Source organism: Mesoplodon bidens (assembly GCF_964165515.1).
Source record: "Mesoplodon bidens genome assembly, chromosome: 19".
In the NCBI taxonomy this organism is placed as follows: domain Eukaryota; kingdom Metazoa; phylum Chordata; class Mammalia; order Artiodactyla; family Ziphiidae; genus Mesoplodon; species Mesoplodon bidens.
Window position 1 is genome coordinate 27944785 of NC_138179.1, and position 19891 is coordinate 27964675.

General features: G+C 49.9%; 2 protein-coding genes across 5 annotated transcripts in view; one reads left to right on the plus strand and one right to left on the minus strand.

Moving 5' to 3' along the window:
- Nucleotides 1-537: 537 nt before the first annotated feature.
- CENPV (centromere protein V) lies at nt 538-11185 on the plus strand. Of its 2 annotated transcripts, none has more exons than XM_081219048.1 (5): nt 538-954; nt 2988-3086; nt 4268-4358; nt 9768-9882; nt 10876-11185. In XM_081219048.1, the coding sequence occupies exons 1-5, from the start codon at nt 584-586 to the stop codon at nt 10998-11000; spliced, it is 801 nt and encodes a 266-aa protein (XP_081075174.1). In that variant the 5' UTR covers nt 538-583; the 3' UTR covers nt 11001-11185. The 2 variants fall into 2 exon arrangements, with proteins under 2 accessions (XP_081075174.1, XP_081075175.1); XM_081219049.1 differs by having other exon boundaries at nt 4289-4358.
- A 2424-nt stretch (nt 11186-13609) lies between these two features.
- Nucleotides 13610-19891, minus strand: part of PIGL (phosphatidylinositol glycan anchor biosynthesis class L) — a 63421-nt gene continuing 57139 nt past the window's right edge. The window contains exon 7 of one of the 3 annotated variants that reach the window (XM_081220103.1): nt 13610-15995. In XM_081220103.1, the coding sequence (XP_081076229.1) occupies nt 15867-15995 (129 nt within the window). In that variant the 3' untranslated portion in view covers nt 13610-15866. Of the gene's footprint in view, nt 19666-19891 lie in introns of all 3 variants that reach the window. The other 2 variants (XM_081220106.1, XM_081220105.1) reach the window with 2 other exon arrangements.

Below are 19891 nucleotides of genomic sequence, written 5' to 3' on the forward strand. Positions count from 1 at the left end.
ATCCTGAAGACGCTGTTTTATAATCCGGCAGGAAAGCCCAAGTTTAAGAACTCTGATTTCAGCTGCTACCTGTCCTGCAGTTGCAGGTGCCTGGCCATTTACCCACATTGATTAGCTCATTCAGGCACGCGATGGCTCCTGCCAGGAAGGTGCTGTCCTCATCTTGGAGATGAAGTTGCCCCGGGGCCTCTGCTGGGATGTGGCTGTGAATTCAGGGTGACCCAGGCCTCAGGAAGGCAGGAAGAAGCCCTCGGGGTCCAAGGGCGCCTCGGCAGGTGCAAACAGGCTCCGCGTGTCGGGAGCCGAGGCCAGAGGCGCGGTCCCGCAGGGCCTGCCAGCTGGAGCGACGCGGTGTGGGCCCCGCGGCGGGCGGGCGGGCGGGCGGGGTGGGTGCGCTGAGCTGTGACCAGGAGCGGATCGGGGAGGGGCCCGGGGCCGGCGCCGGGCGGGACAGGCGGGCGCAGCGACCCCTGCGCAGACGGGGCAGCGGGCGCGCGGGCGACGGGAGCGCGCGGGGCGCAGCGGGCGCGCGGCGGAGCGGGAACGCGCGGCGGAGAGGCCTGCGCACCAGGGTGCGGGAGCCATGCGGCGGGTGAGGAGCGGAGCAGCGGCCAAGCCACGCGGGCAGAAGCGGTCCGGGGCCTCCAGGGCCCCCGCGGCCGCCGCCTCGGCCCCCGGCGCCGACCGCGCACGGAGGCCCGCGGGCCAGGCCGGGGGCGGGAGCCGGGCGGCGGTGAGGCAGCCGTCGGCCAAGCGGCGGCCGCAGTCGTCGCCTCGGGCGCAGGAGGCGGGCCCCGGAGAGCCGCCGCCGGAGCCGCCGCTGCCCCCGCCTCCGCCCGCGGCGCCCTCGGCGTCCGAGCTGGACCTGGGCGAGCAGCGGGAGCGCTGGGAGACGTTCCAGAAGCGGCAGAGGCTCAGCTTCGAGGGCGCCGCCAAGCTGCTGCTGGACACCTAGTGAGTGCGGCGCGACCGGGCCGGCGCCTGTAATGTCCCCGCGGCGCCCGAGCCGCGCACCGGCCGGACAAAGGCCTCCCCGCTCGGCCAGCGCCGCGCGCCAAGGCGGCGGCCTTCCCGCGAAGAGGGTCGGCCCGGCTCTCCGGTCCCCGAGCTGCTTTTGTGTTTGCGCACGTGTGTTTGGAGAGCGGCGGGGGGGCGGGGGCAGGGCCAGGGTGAGAGGCTCTGGGACAGTTCGGAGCCTCCCGGGAGGCTGGTGGCCCCTGTTACTGCGCGCGCCCTGCGCGGAGCCGGGCGGCGGGGGGGAGCGCGCGGGCCGCCCGGGTTTGGAACCGCCGCGGGCGCCCGAGGGCCGTGGCTCCGCGTCCCTCGGCTTTGCCGCCGCGGGGCGAGGACCCCCGGCTCCCCGGCGGCCGGAGGAGGACTTCGGAGGGTCCGTGGAGCTCGCAGTGAGCTGTTAGCCCTGGGGGGGCGCCTCGTCGTCTCCAGACGGGACCCCTGCCCCGTAGCACAGTTGTGCGACCGAGAAGTAGTTTAGCGCCCTAAATATCTCAGAATCAGCCGTCTTATGCTAGAAAACCCCAGAGAAAACAAAGCAACTTAACAATTGCATAGCAACCTGAGGATTACTCCTTTTTTTGAACAAAAATGTTCCTTTGTCCTTGTTCCGTAAGAAATTCTCTTCATTAGGACGAGTCTTCTCAGAGATGGAATATTGGGTTTTCCGTGTGCTTCAGTTTTTGGTTCATCATCTTGGACTATAGGCTGAACATTTTTCAGTATACATCATTCAGTGTTTTTGAGCGAAGGTGGGCCAGCTACTGCTCAGTGTGGGGAATATAAAGATGTCAGAAACGTAGAACGAAAGTTTGAATTTATACTTTAAAACAAACTGATAAATGTCCAAGGAAAAGATTTTAAAATGTTGACAGACGAAAGGGTGAGTTTTTTTTAACCTATCAGATTGCCACAAGTTACATACATTTGTTAAAAAACCAAAACTCAGTAAATTAAAAAGAATATATTAAACAATAATCGCTGTTATTGTTAAAACATTATTGTATGGAAAATAGTCTCAGGAACATAGAGCAAACAGTTAACTGTGGATCCCTCTGGGTGTTAGGACTTAAGAGACATTCATTTTTTACATTATCAAATGTTGTAATGTTTGCGTTTTTTACCATAAGCATTATTTGTGTCTGCAGAAAAATAATACATCAGATTAACGGAGTCAACTTGTCCAGAAACGTGAACAAGCATTCAGTCTTGGTAACCAAATAAATGCAAAATAAGACTGCAGCGAGCTATTTTTCCTGTAATTATTGCTTGAGAAGATTCAGTGAAATGTTTTCTCAGTCATTACTGATAAGAGTGTTCAGCCCTTTTGGAAAGCAGTTGGATGATATTTATCAAATCTTAATGTTCAATGAAGGGCCTGACTTATAAGTTTTAAAAAGATTAAAGCTGTACGTAATGTGTACAGATAGCTCTGTAAAAAGCCACGTATGTGCAAAATACCGGAGGAGAATACAGCAGAATTACAGGAGCCTTTTGTTAACTTTCTCCAGACTCAGTCAGGTCTCCTTTCTTTTTCATGGCAGCCTGTACGCCTTTATGACAAGTCATGTAAATATTCAGTTAATTTGTTTGATGGCTGCTCCAGGTCCCTAAGGCCAGGACCACATCTGCTGTATCTTGTTTACTGCCTTCTCCCCAGTGCCTCTCTCGTAAAAAATCTTAATAAGTATTTGCCATGTAAATAAAAACGTTCGGGTGGCTGGATTAGGATCCTCCACCCAATTCTCTTTTTTCCATACTTTGGAATGCTTTATTTTACGATTTAACAAAATAGAAGTGGAAAAAAGAGCTCACAAAGAAGGTACTGAATCCTTTTATAAAACTGACAGTGCCTTCTCAGAAGCAGGAATGCATCTGGTTGTCCCGTAAAGACTTCTGTCCCATCTTGCTTCTTTCTTTCAACCATGGCCTGACTATTCAGAAACCCTCATCTTCCTGATTTGTGTTCCCTTCAGTGAATACCAGGGCCTGGTGAAACACACAGGAGGCTGCCACTGTGGGGCGGTTCGCTTTGAAGTCTGGGCCTCGGCAGACCTGCACATCTTTGACTGCAAGTGAGTGTTTTCTCTTCCCAAGTTGCTTAGACGTTAGAAGTTGTGTTAGATGTTTTCGTTAATGAAAAAAGTTTTAAAGACTGGGGAAGGCTAAAAATAACAGCCTGCTGTGTGTGACACAGCTCAGTCCTGCAGCACAGCCCCAGGGGCTGTGGAGCAGGGCCCTTGACTTGTGCCCAGCAGAGTGCCCCAGAGACACCGGTGCAAGGGCGGGGGGCTGGTGGTGGGAGTGCTTCCCCAGAGACCGTGCGGCTGGGCACTGGATGAAAGGCCTTGAGCAGAGTCTTTGGGAGTTGGGTGAAGTGAGGTGAGGTGAGGGTGTGCGCACCTGGAAGCTTGCCGTGCCCCAGGCCACCTGGCCCTGTTGCTCCAGGTGAGGCAGGCAGTGCTGCCGGGATCAGTGAAGCGCCTGCTGTCAGCACCTCCCGGGCCTTGTGATAGAACAGGGTCTCCAGGCTCTGACTTCTGTCTGACCTGTAGTTGGTGTGTAACTGATTATGCAACAGTATCCAAACCTTTTGCCCCTTGGTGCTGTGGTGCCTGAATTATATGTGAAGAATAAATAAATACCATGGAATTCCTCCCACGGGGAGCTGACCCTGCTACTAAATAGTGCGGTCCAGATTGAAGAAGCAGCCCCTGGAATAAGTTGTTAGAGGATTTTATACGAAATTAGAGTTTTTTAAAAGGTGGACTAAAACGGGGGGCGACTTATATTTAATTCTGAGGATGTGATTCTGAGGACCTGTTTGACGTGGAGCTGGGCTTTCTGTGATGTGCAGATGAGGACAGAGGGAAACCTAAGCTTCCTTACCCGTTTCTGCTGAGGATACCCCAGGGGCAGAAAGTCGTAGCTCTGCCTGATGCTTGTTTTCTATTGTCTCCAGAATCCAGCAGTTCCCTTCACCATAGTAAACCAAGGGTGGGCGGCAGGAGCGTGGTTCTCCGGGTCCTGCTTTCCTGAGGAGTGCGTGGCCTGCACTGCTGACTGTGGGACCCGTGGGCCCTCCTGCACACACAGAGCAGAGGCCCCAGGCCGCTGGCCCTCCTGCCCTAGCTGCCCTTCCTGGGATGGCGCTGCAAGGGGGCTTCACCTCAAGGGTCAACTGGCTCCTGGGACGGGGCAGGTTGGGCCCCGGTGGGGAACTCAGAGGGCGCAGGTGGTCGTTCACAGTCCGAAGTCTGCTCTTGTCTTTCTGTAGCTGCAGCATTTGCAAGAAGAAGCAGAACAGACACTTCATTGTTCCGGCCTCTCGCTTCAAGCTCCTCAAGGTGAGTGTTGTGAGTGGGGCGTACAGGGTGCCAGGCGCAGGGGGCCTCCCGGGCCGTATGCTTTCCCGTCACCCAGCTTTCATTCCCCCCTTTATACTGGATTGGCCAAAAAGTTTGTTTGAGTTTTTCCGTGAGGTGTTATGGAAAAACCCGAACGAACTTTTTGGCCAACCCGGTATTTTTGGATATATATTTGATATTACAGTGGAAACATGTACCAACACAGAGAATCAAAAATAAATAAGAAAAAAAAATTTTTAAAAATAATAAATAAATAAATAAATAAGATCACCCAAATCCTGTCAATCAAAGGTAACCACTGGTTGTGTTCTGCTGAATATCCTTGCATGTTATTTTGGACGTGGATGAGTACATCTAAATAAATCGTGTGCTTTTATCAAGGTAGAATTTTACCTTTTTATCTGCTTTATAACTGAGTTTTATCATTTCCCAATGAAAAATAAATGATTGAAATATTTATTTATTTATTTATTTATTTAATTTTTTTTTTGCGGTACGCGGGCCTCTCACTGCTGTGGCCTCTCCCGTTGCGGAGCACAGGCTCCGGACGCGCAGGCCCAGCGGCCATGGCTCATGAGCCCAGCCGCTCCGCGGCACGCGGGACCCTCCCGGACCGGGGCACGAACCCATGTCTCCCGCATCGGCAGGCGGACTCTCAACCACTGCGCCACCAACGAAGGCCTGAAAAGATTTTTAACTTTAGCATTTGGGGGAATTTTTTGTGCTTGGTACCAGATTTGCAAAGTACAGAGTAGATACATACACGGTGAAAGGCCTCCCCACCACTGGCTCTCAGGCCCCTGGCCTTTCCCCGCGCCTACAACTGTTTCGTAGTTTACTTATACGCTTCTTGCTGTGTCTGTAGCATATTTCGTTGCATGAAGGTACCACGAGCGACGTTCTACGTTTGAACTTCTAGGTTGAGTGCAGTGCTGTGGTAAACCTCCCCGTGTATAAATCTTTGACAGTTTAGACATTATTTCTTTGGATCAATTCTTCTGGAAGTAAAATCTCCGGTCAGAGAACACAAACGTTTAAAAAAGGCTTCGGCATGCTTTCCTCCCCGGGGGTCGGGGGTGGGGGGGTGGGGGGGTGGGCCTCTGGCCTGTCCTCGGCTCCCGTTGCCCCGCCTGACAGACGCCTCGCCTTGGGCGTTTTGCGTGGTGGTGCGTGGCGGGTCCGGGAGGGCTTCCCGGAACCACCTTTGTTCGAGTCTGCGCTCCTGGCCCCGGGGCCTCGGCATGCAGTGGCCCCTCGATGAGTGGCGGGGAGGAAAAGCTGAGATTTAATTCCAGACGCTTCGGGCCAGGGTGGCTCCTTGTCTGTGTCTGCCCTCGATCCTGGGGTGGGTGTCTGGTCGGGGTGGGAGCGCCGGCAGGCAGCAGACCTGCCCTTGCCTTTCCCGCGAGCCCCCCCTCGGGTGCCAGCTGGAGGCTGTGGCCCCAGTCCCCCAAGACAGGCGGCTCCCGAAGACACGCGGGCGGCTGAGGGCTCGCGGCCTCGGAGTTGGCAGCGCCCCCGCCATCCCACCCCTGTGGGCCTGCTTCTCTGGCCGCCCTGGCGTCTCAAACACCCGCTCTCTTCTTCCGCCCAGCCTGGTGAAGGAGAGAGCAGTTTTCCGCTTGTTCTTTAAGTACAGCCCTTCTTCCTTGATTCAGCAGTGTTTATGGGGCAGCTGCTGTGTGCCAGGCTGAGTTCCACTGAAACCCCTCAGCAGACAAGGCCCTTGTCCCTTGGGATCTCACGCCTCATGCGGGAGACAGAGGAACGGGTCGAGGCCCGGAAGTGCCCAGTGGAGGGTCGGGGTGGGGCAGCCTGACGGAGGCTGGCCGGTGGCAAGTCTCGGCGGCTAGGGCAGGCCCCTCTGGCGCTTCGATGGCCGAGGCATGGGGGTCGTGGGCACGGCGCCGGGGGGCCGCTTGGCGTGTCCGAGGAGCTGCACGGTGGCCTTCGTGGCAGGAGGGTGGCCGCAGGGTGGAGGTGAACCAGCAGACCGAGCTGGGGCTGGAGAGAGGCCGGAGCGGATGAGGAGACAGGTTTTGTCATCTGGAGAGTGAAGCCTGGGGAGGGTTTTAAGTGGGGCGGGGACAAAATGTGCTTCAGTGTTTGAAAAGCGTGTGGTGGCCGCCGCGTGCAGAGCGGATGGTGAGGAGGTGAGTACGGAGGTGGGGGGGGCGGCTGGGAGAGGGTGGCAGTCGTGGGGATGGGCAGACAGTGGTCAGTGGAGGTGTGTTTTGGAGCGGGAGGTTCTCGGAGTCCAGGTTGTGCCCGGCCACTGGAGGGCTCGTTAGACAAGTCGCTGGGCCCCCTCCTGACTGTGCAGGTCTTGGGGGGCGGGGTGGGCACAAGATGGACGTTTCTCGCAAGTTCTCAGGTGACGGTGATGCGGCTGGTCCTGGAACCACACGCTGAGAGCCGATGCTTGAGAGGAAGGACGGGGTGTGAAGATCAGAGAAGGAGGTTGGGCCTCCGAGCAGCCGGTTGCTTGGAGATGCCAGGTCCTGGAGGAGAAGCCAGCATGGAAGGTGCTGGACTCACATCCTTCTTGAGAAGGTTGAGGTGAAGCGTCGTGAGCGCTGACAGAGGCAGAGCCAGGGGGTGGGCAGCCGCACGCGCGTGTGTCTGGAGTCGTGGGGTGAGGGCAGCTGGGCAGACGGTGCAGACAAATACGCGGGGGCCCAGGACCCAGCACGTACAGGGAGCGGAGCGGAGGGGCCTGAGAAGGGTGGCCGGTGGGGAGGGAGGAAGAGCCTGCAGGGCGGGGCAGGTTCAGAGGGGCAAGAGTCCGGGGGTCAGGAGAAGTAACCGTTAGACTTGCCACATGGTGGACATTGGTGATTTCTCATTGGGCAGGAAGACAGAAGAAACGAGCAGGGAGGGTGAGTGTATAGCAGTGTCAATGACGATGCTGGCTGTAGCGGCCAGCAAGGTGGGAGTCAGGCAGGTGGACGTGTGGACACTATGGGACGGGGTCTGCGTGTCACCGGTGGTTCCTGGTGCTGAATGAGGTCCAGGAGGCTGTGAGCCGGCTTCTCAGGCCTCCCAAGGGTTTCCTGGGGAAAAGCATACGCTCAGATAACTCTGCAAGCTTTGGGACCCCTTGGCTGTTCTTTGCGGCCTCCCTGTGCGGTGAGAAGAGGCCCGCCTCGGAACAGTCTTTCGATGCAGCTCTGAGGGCCTGTCTCCCGTGGTGGCCGGGGAAGACCTGTAAAAAGCTCTGACCCTTCAGTCCCTCAGTGTCTCCCGGGAGAGAAACTGCTGCTTTCTTGGTTATTTCTTTAAAAGCACATGCCAGGATGTATGTATGCTTTTTTAAAATAGGAATGTTAGTATGCTACACAAATTGTTTTAAACCTTGCCTTTGCACTTAACTTTGTAACCTTGGAGATTGTTTCCTAGTAGTATTTGTAAGTAGAACTGCCTTATTTTTTCCAAAACTTGCTGAGATTCCATTTTTATGCCCGTCCGTGATTGCTTTAACCAGTCTTCTGTTGATGGACAGTTTCAGAGTTTCTAACGTTTAGCCTTTACAAATGCTGCATTAACATCTACATACATCTCATTGGATAAAATACAGAATTGTAATTGCAGGATACATTTCTAGAAGTGGAATTGCTATGTTAAAGAATATGTGCATTTTAAAATTTTAGTAGATGTTACCAAATTTATGGATTCACATTCCTGTGACTCGTATCCGAGTGAGTGTTTCTCTACACATGCAATATCGTTTGCTCACTGTTTTTTTTTTTTTGAACGCAAAAATTGGATTAGCCCTCAAATTAACTACAACTTTCAATTACCTATAATACGCATATACCTTAGGCTTCTATTAAGGTGTTTTGCTTTTTTTTTAACATCTTTATTGGAGTACAATTGCTTTACAATGTTCTGTTAGTTTCTGCTGTATAACAAAGTGAATCAGCTATACATATACACATATCCCCATATCTCCTCCCTCTTGCATCTCCCTCCCACCCTCCCTATCCCACCCCTCTAGGTGGTCACAAAGCACCCAGCTGATCTCCCTGTGCTATGCGGCTGCTTCCTACTAGCTATCTATTTTATATCTGGTAGTGTATATATGTCCATGCCACTCTCTCACGTCGTCCCAGCTTACCCTTCCCTCTCCCCGTATCCTCAAGTCCATTCTCTACGTCTGCGTCTTTATTCCTGTCCTGCCCCTAGGTTCTTCAGAACCATTTTTTTTTTTTTAGATACCATAGACATGTGTTAGCATATGGTATTTGTTTTTCTCTTTCTGACTTACTTCACTCTGTATGACAGACTCTAGGTCCATCCACTTCAGTACAAATAACTAAATTTCGTTTCTTTTTGTGGCTGAGTAATATTCCATTGTATATATGTGCCATGTCTTTTTTATCCATTCGTCTGTCGATGGGCGTTTAGGTTGCTTCCATGTCCTGGCTATTGTAAATAGAGCTGCAATGAACATTGTGGTACGTGACTCTTTTTGAATTATGGTTTTCTAAGGGTATATGCCCAGTAGTGGGATTGCTGGGTCGTACGGTAGTTCTATTTTTAGTTATTTAAGGAACCTCCATACTGTTCTCCATAGTGGCTGTATCAGTTTACATTCCCACCAACAGTGCACGAGGGTTCACTTTTCTCCACACCCTCTCCAGCATTTATTGTTTGTAGATTTTTTGATGATGACCATTCTAACTGGTGTGAGGTGATATCTCATTGTAGTTTTGATTTGTATTTCTCTAATGATTAGTGATGTTGAGCACCTTTTCATGTGTTTGTTGGCCATCTGTATATCTTCTTTGGAGAAATGTCTGTTTTTCTGCCCATTTTTGGATTGGGTTGTTTGTTTTTTTGATATTATAGCTCACTTTTTAATTTTTGCCCCGACAGTGAAAAATACCTCATTGCAGTTTGTGAGTGTGGATATGTCACAGGTTAAAGAAAGATTTGTTTTCCCCATTTCTCTGAACTGTCTGTCTGTTCACATCCTCTGCCCAGCTTCCCGTTTGTGTTCTCCATTAAGGAAATTAGCCTGTGACGTCTGGCAGATGTTCTTTCCTACTTGGTCCTTTGTAGATGAATTTGAGTCCAGTGAGTGTGTTCTTAGGACCTTGAGTCTGGGGACACGGGGACCCAGTCCCTCGGCTGACCACCCCCCCCCACGGTTTAGGCCGGGGATGCAGGGCAAGCTCAAGGCCGGGGTGTTCTGTGTGCAGCTGACTAGGGAGAAGCCCTGAGCTGTCACACTCCAGGCTGACGGGTCTCTGGGCCGTGCAGATGGGGACCCGACCTCAGGTTGGACGTGACCCTGGGAGCCTGGCGAGAGGGTTTCCCCATTGAGCCTTTTAGACGATTTGTCTTTGTAAACGACAATTGAAGCTCCTTGTCTGTGTCCCTCAGGGAGCCGAGAGCATCACCACATACACCTTCAACACCCACAAGGCGCAGCACACCTTCTGTAAGAGGTGCGGCGTCCAGAGCTTTTATTCTCCCCGCTCCAACCCCGGAGGCTTCGGTGAGTGAAGGGGGCCAAGCTCAGGGCACCGACGCCCTGCGGCCACGTGGATGGGAAGCTTGGGGAGGGCGCGCTGGTGTCACAGGCTGCCTCCGGCCTGGCCAGGCCCCTCACGTGTGTGTGAGGAACAGGGCTCACCAGCAGAGCTCTCTCCTGGCTCTGGCCCTTCCGAGACCATCCGGATCCTGAGCCGCATTTCCTGCCGCTGAGGGAGCTGGACTTTGCTGGGGCTGATGGTGGAGGGTAGAGAGAGGCCGGGGGAGGCCGGGAGCCTGGGGGCAGGGGAGGGAGTGAGGGAGGCAAGAGTGAGGGGCAGGGATGATGCCAGTAAAAAAAAAATTGGGTTCAAACACAAGCACAGAAACCCCAAGCCCGTCTTCGGGTCCTTCTTAGATCTGGGGGCAGAGCGTGCCACCTTAGACAGTTGTCGAGAATGACACCAGCCGCCATGCGAATTGGGTGGGACGTAGCCGTGGAGGATGCTCCTGGAATCCCGGCTGGCAGAGACGCAGCCTCCAGAGCTGCAGTGGGGCATCTGCGGCAGCCTCGAGCCTGGGGTGGGGTGGGGTGGGGCGGAGCGCGCGACGTCACCCCTGCCCCCTCCTCTCCACCCGTTCTCCCCGTAGCAGCTCCCGTTTGCTCCTCATCTGTCACATGGAGAGTCTTTCCTGCTGACCTTCCTGTACAGATGGAGAGGTGTTTAATGCTCAGAAAGCTGCCCCTCTGAGCCCTGGACCAGGCCTGTGAAGCCTCCAGGCTGCCAGGCGGAGGTGGCTCTGGGCTCGAGGCCTCCCCCGCCTTTGTCCTCCCAGCTTGGTACTGAGTGAGGTCCAGCCGCGAGTCCTTGGCCCCCATCTCAGAGATGGGGGGAGTGGGCCAGGAGCTGGGGCGTAGGGCCCCTCAGAGCGCCCGCTTCCTGCGACACTTGCAGGCTGAGTTGGTCTGAGAGCCAGCCTGCTGTTGGGTCTCATGACCCCCCTGGCTTCCCTGTAGGGATCGCCCCCCACTGCCTGGACGAGGGCACCGTGCGCAGCGTGGTGGTCGAGGAGTTCAACGGCAGCGACTGGGAGAAGGCCATGAAGGAGCACAAGACCATCAAGAGCATGTCTAAAGAGTGAGCCCCGCCCCCCCATGCAGGGGGGCCTGTGGCGCCCCCGTCTCCGCAGTCGGCTCCGGCACCAGTGTCTTCAGGCAGCTCTTGTCCCCCCTCGGCTCAGATTTTGACATAGGCTAGCTGACACCCTTCTATCTCTTCCCAACTTTTGTGTGATCTTTTAGAAAAATAAATATTTTTAACATTAAAGCAGTTACTGCAGTTTATCGTTTTCTCTGTACGTTGATTTTGCTGCTGAGGCCGGTCACTGAGCGGCAGGTGTTTACTGAGCACTGTTCTGGCGCCTGCAGCCACGTCGGGAGGGAGGGGTCAGGAGAGAAACCTAGGGGCTGCCACCGAGCTGGGAAGAGAATGAGCTTCTAGGAGGAGAGAAGGCTGGTCGTGGGAGACCTGCGGGGAGTGTGATTGGAGCCTTTGTTTTTTTGAGAGGTAAATCAGCTTCTGATTTCTTTTTCTTTTTTGTCCCAGTTGTGGTAAAATACACGTGACATAAACTTGACCATCTTCACCATTTTTAGCACACAGCTCAGCAGTGTTGATTACGTTTATGTTTTTGTGTCACCGATTTCCACAGCTCTTCATTTTCCAAAACTGAGCCCCTCTATCCATAAATAACACCTTTGAGCCTGTTTTTTTTTTTTTTTTAGAAGATGTTGGGGGTAGGAGTTTATTTATTTATTTTTGCTGTGTTGGGTCTTCGTTTCTGTGCAAGGGCTTTCTCTAGTTGTGGCAAGCGGGGGCCACTCTTCATCGCGGTGCGCGGGCCTCTCACTATTGCGGCCTCTCTTGTGGCGGAGCACAGGCTCCAGACGCGCACGTTCAGTAGTTGTGGCTCACGGGTCTAGTTGCTCCGCGGCATATGGGATCCTCCCAGACCAGGGCTCGAACCCGTGTCCCCTGCATTAGCAGGCAGATTCTCAACCACTGCGCCACCAGGGAAGCCCCTGAGCCTGTATTTTTAAAGGAAGCAAGATTTGGGAAGAGAGAAGTGAGAAGTAGCTGTGGACAGAGGTCCGGGCACAAGGTAAAGCCAGGTCACTCTGGAGGCTTGTGGTGGGAAGAAGCAGTGGGTCAGAAAAAATACGTCGAAGCCGACTGTGGACAGTCCTGGGTCTTTATCCTACAGGCGTTAGGAAGCCTTTTGACTGGTTCCCTGTCCCCACTCTCTGTGTCTCATGTCACTTCCTGTTATAATCAGTGCTTTTTATTACAAGATGCCTTCCTAAAGCATGCTTCCATTACCAAGTGCTGAGTATATACATAAAGGCAAACGCCTAATAAATAATTGCTCTTTGCTTTAGGATAGTGAATCATGAAATGACCTGGGACATAGGATAGACCAGAAAAAGGGGTGGAGGGAGGAAATACAGACACTGGGTTTCCGTGTGGTCACCATGTCAGCTGACAGCTGGTTGGAAGGAGCTGGTAAAAAGTTGTATGGGTGGGGCTTCCCTGGTGGCGCAGTGGTTAAGAGTCCGCCTGCCGATGCAGGGGACACTGGTTCGTGCCCCAGTCCGGGAAGATCCCACATGCTGCGGAGCGGCTGGGCCCGTGAACCATGGCCGCTGAGCCTGCGTGTCCGGAACCTGTGCTCTGCAATGGGAGAGGCCACAACAGTGAGAAGCCCGCGTACTGCAAAAAAAAAAAAAAAGTTGTATGGGTGAAACAGGAGTATATCCTGGTGCAGTTAATGTCCCCTCTGACCTGTCTTCTCTCGTGCAACGATATATAAAACACATAGTTTTGTGTCTCTTTTATACTATTTTATTTTTTAAATTTATCTATTTGTTTACTTTTGGCTGCATTGGGTCTTTGTTGCTGTGTGCAGGCTTTCTGTAGTTGCAGCGAGCAGGGACTACTCTTCGTTGTGGTGCACGGGCCTCACTGCGGTGGCCTCTCCTGTTGTGGCGCACAGGCTCTAGAGTGCAGGCTCAGTAGTTGTGGCGCGTGGGCTTAGTTGCTCCGCGGCATGTGGGATCTTCCTGGACCAGGGCTCGAACCTGTGTCCCCTGCATTGGCAGGCGGACTCTTTTTTTTTTTTTTTTTTGTGGACTGCCTTTTCTCTCTTTTTTTTTTAACATCTTTATTGGAGTATAATTGCTTTACAATGCTGTGTTAGTTTCTGCTTTATAACAAAGTGAATCAGTTGTACATATACATATATCCCCATATCTCTTCCCTCTTGCGTCTCCCTCCCTCCCACCCTCCCTATCCCACCCCTCTAGGTGGTCACAAAGCACCGAGCTGATCTCCCTGTGCTATGCGGCTGCTTCCCACTAGCTATCTATTTTACGTCTGCTAGTGTATATATGTCCATGCCACTCTCTCACTTTGTCCCAGCTTACCCTTCCCCCCGCCCCCGTATCCTCAAGTCCATTCCCTAGTAGGTCTGTGTCTTTATTCCCGTCTTGCCCCCAGGTTCTTCATGACCTATTTTTTGTTTGTTAGATTCCATATATATGTGTTAGCATATGGTATTTGTTTTTCTCTTTCTGACTTACTTCACTCTGTATGACAGACTCTAGGTCCATCCACCTCACTACAAATAACTCAATTTCATTTCTTTTTATGGCTGAGTAATATTCCATTGTATATATGTGCCACATCTTCTTTATCCATTCATTTGTTGATGGACACTTAGGTTGCTTCCATGTCCTGGCTATTGTAAATAGAGCTGCAATGAACATTGTGGTACATGACTCTTTTTTTTTTTCACACACAGACACTGTATTTTATTTTTACAAGAGATAAACAAACTGACACCAAGCATTGTAAATGGATGACCACAACAAAAGCAACAATGATTGCAATTACCAAATACGAAACACAGTCATACTGTGTTGTAATATTGACATTCAGTCCAGTAATCCTCCACTGTAACAGCTCCTTTACTTTGCAGTGAAAATTGATTTGTATATTTTTTGCCTCTGAGTCCTTGAGGGATTTTTTTTTTATTCAAACAGAAAGTCACAAAAATTATAATCATCCTCATCAGTTCACTCAGTCCCATGTAATTAATTTTTTTTAATCTTGATCTTTTGTTAGCACTTTTATGAATTCATCAGTTTTCCATTAGAGTTCTGAAAATGCTTATTCATTCAGTTCAGCAGTATAGTCACTTGCCAGAAACCTGTACTTGTCAGAGTCTTTTCCATGAATTCCTTGAAGATGAAACCGTTTTTTAGGAACATATTTGCAAAAGCATCAGAGTACACCCAGAACTGTCTGTAAATGACAAAAGACTTAAAAATGACCACGGTTAAAGATTTGATGAAAGCTCACAATAATGCAATTGACAAGGAAATTTAGTTATTTCTGAGATATACATTTTAAAGTAATAACTAGAATTATGACTTATAACATTATACCAGAACATATAAGATTTTTAGAAATTTCATGTAATGGCTGAAACATTTATATTAACATATTTCCATACAAATAACCCAAAGAAAGTTTAGTATTAGTTGTTTTTGTTTGTTTGTTTGTTTATACTGCAGGTTCTTATTAGTCATCAACTTTATACACATCAGTGTATACATGTCAGTCCCAATCGCCCAATTCAGCACACCACCATCCCCACCCCACTGTGGTTTTCCCCCCTTGGTGTCCATACGTTTGTTTTCTACATCTGTGTCTCAACTTCTCCCCTGCAAACCGGCTCATCTGTACCGTTTTTCTAGGTTTCACATACATGTGTTAATATACGATATTTGTTTTTCTCTTCTTGACTTACTTCACTCTGTATGACAGTCTCTAGATCCATCCACGTCTCAACAAATGACTCAATTTCGTTCCTTTTTATGGCTGAGTAATATTCCATTGTATATATGTACCACAACTTCTTTATCCATTCGTTTGTTGATGGGCATTTAGGTTGCTTCCATGACCTGGCTGTTGTAAATAGTGCTGCAGTGAACATTGGGGTGCATGTGTCTTTTTTTTTTTTTTGCGGTACACAGGCCTCTCACTGTTGTGGCCTCTCCCGTTGCAGAGCACAGGCTCCGGACGCGCAGGCCCAGTCGCCGCGGCTCACGGGCCTAGCCACTCCGCGGCATGTGGGATCTTCCCGGACTGGGGCACGAACCCGTGTCCCCTGCATCGGCAGGCGGACTCTTAACCACTGCGCCACCAGGGAAGCCCGCATGTGTCTTTTTGAATTATGGTTTTCTCTGGGTATATGCCCAGTAGTGGGATTGCTGGATCATATGGTAGTTCTATTTTTAGTTTTTTAAGGAAATTCCATACTGTTCTCCATAGTGGCTGTATCAATTTACATTCCCACCAGCAGTGCAAGAGGGTTCCCTTTTCTCCGCACCCTCTCCAGCATTTGTTGTTTGTAGATTTTCTGGTGATGCCCATTCTAACTGGTGTGAGGTGATATCTCATTGTAGTTTTGATTTGCATTTCTCTAATAATTAGTGATGCTGAGCAGCTTTTCATGTGCTTCTTGGCCATCTGTTTGTCTTCTTTGGAGAAATGTCTATTTAGGTCTTCTGCCCATTTTTGGATTGGGTTGTTTGTTTTTTTGTTATTGAGCTGCATGAGCTGCTTGTACATTTTGGAGATTAATCCTTTGTCCGTTGCTTCTTTTGCACATATTTTCTCCCATTCTGAGGGTTGTCTTTTCACCTTGTTTTGCACAGCTTTGCTGTGCAAAAGCTTTTAAGTTTCATTAGGTCCCATTTGTTTATTTTTGTCTTTATTTCTGTTTCTCTAGGAGGTGGGTCAAAAAGGATCTTGCTGTGATTTATGTCATAGAGTGTTCTGCCTATGTTTTTCTCTAAGAGTTTGATAGTGTCTGGCCTTATATTTAGGTCTTTAATCCATTTTGGGTGTATTTTTGTGTATGGTGTTAGGGAGTGTTCTAATTTCATTGTTTTACATGTAGCTGTCCGGTTTTCCCAGCACCACTTATTGAAGAGGGTGTCTTTTCTCCACTGTGTGTTCTTGGGCAGGTGGATTCTTTACCACTGCACCACCAGGGAAGTCCTTTGTGTCTCTTTAAAAACATAAATGGCATTCTGTACGTTTTGTTCTGCAACTTGCATTTTTGTTTGGTAACATCTTGATCTCATGTCAACATACAAATCCTCATTATTGGCTATTACATAGATTTGCAGAGTATGGGTCTAGTCTATTTAACTTTTTTTTTTTAATGGAAATTAGGGTTTCCAGTTTCTGCTTTTCAATCAGTGTTGGCAGTGAGCATCCTTTTACAGGCCTCTTTGTACATGTGTATTATTTGAGGCTATAGAAGATGAATTGCTAGGTTGAAGATATGCATATTTTAAACATTAAAAATGCTCAGTTTCCCTCAGAAAGTATATACCAGCCCCTAAAAGGTCCATCAACCCTGTAAATAGCAGTGCCCTCACCAACACCTGATGTTATTGGTCTTTTTTTTTTTTTTTTTTTGCGGTATGCGGGCCTCTCACTGTTGTGGCCTCTCCCGTTGCGGAGCACAGGCTCCGGACGCGCAGGCTCAGCGGCCATGGCTCACGGGCCCAGCTGCTCCGCGGCATGTGGGATCTTCCCGGACCGGGGCACGAACCCATGTCCCCTGCATCGGCAGGCGGACTCTCAACCACTGCGCCACCAGGGAAGCCCCTATTGGTCTTTTTAATTGTGACCAATCTGTTGGGTGAAACAGTTTCATTTCTTTATGTTTCCATTTTCCTGATTACCATGAGTTTGAGCATCTTTCATGTTTTTGGACCCATTTTTATTTCCTGTCCTGTAAGTTCCTTGATCACGTCCTTTGCCCATTTTTGGGGGGGGCTATTTTTTTTTCCATCCACATGTTAAAAAAATATTAGTAAATAATGTGTTTCAGATACTGTTTTTAAAATTAATTTTTGGTGCTTTGTATGTTCAGGATATAAATCCTGTGATGAATTTTGCAAATATTCTTTTACAGTTTTTCACTGTTCTAACTCTGTTTATTAGGGTTTTAGTTTTTTTTTTTTTTTTTTTCCTTTATGGCATTCTGACTTTTCTGTTACCTGGCTTTTGTGATTTATATCTTGTCTGGGAATACCTTCCTATCGAGCTTATAAACTAGATTTTCTTCTACTGCTCTCATAGTCTTTTGGTGCCTTTTTGGTTTTGTTTTAACATATAGCTCTTTAATCTGGATTTTTTTTTTTCTGAGTGGTTTTCATTTTTTATTTTTGTCTGTGGTATGAGATTGGGGTTCAGCTCCCCACCCTCAAAATGGATAACCACTGCATTGACCCTTCAACTGACTAATCCATCCATTCCTTACTGATTTAAAATGCATGTTCTAGATGAGGTTGTTTCTGGACACTACATTTTTTTAAAATTTATTTTTCTATAGTCCCACAGTTACCAAAGCATTTTTTTTAAAAATTAAGTTTATTTATTTTTGGCTGTGTTGGGTCTTTGTTTCTGTGCGAGGGCTTTCTCTAGTTGCGGCGAGTGGGGGCCACTCCTCATTGCAGTGTGTGGGCCTCTCACCATCTCGGCCTCTCTTGTTGCGGAGCACAGGCTCCAGACGTGCAGGCTCAGCAGTTGTGGCTCACGGGCCCAGTTCCTCCGCAGCATGTGGGATCTTCCCAGACCAGGGCTCGAACCCATGTCCCCTGCATTAGCAGGCAGACTCTCAACCACTGCGCCACCAGGGAAGCCCACCAAAGCATTTTAAATCCCTAAAGTTTAATGATGTGCTTTAAAGAACCTGATAGAATAAATCTTCCTCATTATTCTTTTTTGATTATTTTGTCTTCCAGATGAATTTTAGAATTAGTGTATCGAGTGCCATATAAAATCCTGTTTGGATATTGATTGAGAGCGTGCTGAGTTTATAAATTAATTGTGGGGGGGAGGGGATTTATAATACTCTACAATACTCAGTTTTATCCTCTGGGGAAGTGCGGTATCTCACCAGTTGGTTTTGTTCCTCTCTGCTCCTCTGTCAAGCTTCCTGCTATTCTCCATGTGGCAGCCGTGTAGACAGCGCATTCTGTGTTAGGTTTATTCCTGGATGTCTTATGGTTTTTGGCCATCCTTGTGAACGGGATCTCTTCTCCACTTTGCAGTTGGTTATTGCTGGTGGAGAGGAATGCTGTTGTCTTTGGTATGTTACATTTTATCTGGCTACTTGTTGAGTTTCTGGTGTCTTTCTAAGCCAGCCTCCTGAAAGCACCCCTCGGCAGTGAGGTCACCGGGCGGGCCCCCAGCTGGAGACTCCTGGCTTCAGCCTCCTGAGCTGTCTGTCATCTTAGACGTTGGTATTTTCCCACATGCTTGGGGCTCAGAGAAGGCAAGAGTGTGATGCTGGCCAGGAGGAGCTCTGGCTAAGACTGTGCCTTGGAACATTAGATGCTGTCGGTAGCAGCCTGGCACCTGTCGCTTTCCTTTTTGTCGCGGCCAGGAAGCTGCCTCTCACGTGGCAGTCCCACACGTGCCCCGTGGAGGAATCTGAGGGCACCTGTGTTACAGCTTTGTTGTACATCTTCTGAATTCATAAAGGAAGGCAACAGTTCTAAACATGGCAGGAACTTCCAAAAGACAAGTTCAACTAGCTGTGGTGGGTGGAAATCCAAGCGCTGGGATTCCCCCAGGATTCTTTCTTTCCTGAAATCAACCCTCACCCCTTTAAGGCCCGGGTCATGGACCAGTGCTGCTTTTGTGACTGAGGAGGTGCTCGGGGATGGTCTTTGGACCCCTAGCTCGCCCTCTATTGCTCCCCTCGGGCGGGCAGAGCATCCTTGGCGCTGGGACACAGCCGCTGCTCGGGGCCCAGGCTGGCAGACGGCTTCCGGGAGGGCACGTTTCTGCTGTTCCTGGTGATTTCCTTTCAGGCAGCAAGGCTGCCACCGTGATCATCCATACGGAGTAGACCTAGGTCGGTAGGAGGAACGACCCTCAGCAAATCCGCGCTCATAGACTGTGATGAACCCTGTAGATCACTGGGATCCTTTCCCTTGAAGACCTCACCGCTCCCAAACTCCTCAAGACCTTCCCCCCAGGGGCACTGGATCAGACCACGTGTTATCCAGCTTTTAATTACTGACGTTGACTACACTTCATACAGATTTTCCTGGTAATGCTGTCCATGAGGGATGGGAGCCCCTGGCAGGGGTACCTGTAGGATTCAAACTTGACCAAGACCTTAACACTCTGATCAGACCAGAATCATGTTTCTGCTGCCCGACCTCTTGTGGGTCCAAGAGCATAAATGTCCTGTTCTGTCTGTCTCTCCACACAGTTTGACTGGCTCGCTTTTCTCAGGATTCACTGACTTTACATGATAGGGCTGATCGGGTGGTCTCCAGCGTAAGGTGTGCTCCCTCCAGGAAGTGCTCGAGGTGGTCCATTATGGGTGGGAAGAAAATGTTAGAACTCCTGTTTATCCTTTAAGTTTTTTTTTCTGTATGTTTTATTATGTGCACTTAGATTATATACATGATTGAAAACTCAGAAGTCGGGAGATCATTGCTGTAGCCGCTTGCTTCTGTTTTCCCTCTGATCAGTGCTACATATCAAACAACTGTCTGTGCATCTTTGTACAAGTATCTGCTTCCCAAGGATAAGTGCACGTGGAGTCCAGGGATATGTACATTTTAAAGATTTCTGACGTACTGATTTCCAGAAGATTCCACCATCTTCTGTTTGCCCCAGCAGCATATATGTGTCCATTCCCTCACCTATAGAACACTGGGCGTTACTATTGATAGACATCTTTGCAAATTAGATAAGTGAAAATGGCATTTTCATATAATTTGTGTTCCTTTAGTTAGTAGTGGGATTTTTTTCACATTTATTTCGTGTGTGTGTGTTTGTGTGTGTGTGTGTGTGAGAGAGAGAGAGAGAGAGAGAGAGAGAGAGAACGAGAGGGAGAGAGGGGGCAGACCTATTCATGTCCTCTGCCTT

Coding starts and splice junctions, on each gene's coding strand:
- CENPV (XM_081219048.1), top strand. CDS start 584: ATGCGGCGGGTGAGGAGCGGAGCAGCGGCCAAGCCACGCGGGCAGAAG. Junction 3,087..4,267: donor CTGCACATCTTTGACTGCAA/GTGAGTGTTTTC, acceptor CACAGTCCGAAG/TCTGCTCTTGTCTTTCTGTA. Junction 4,359..9,767: donor CTCGCTTCAAGCTCCTCAAG/GTGAGTGTTGTG, acceptor TGTGTCCCTCAG/GGAGCCGAGAGCATCACCAC.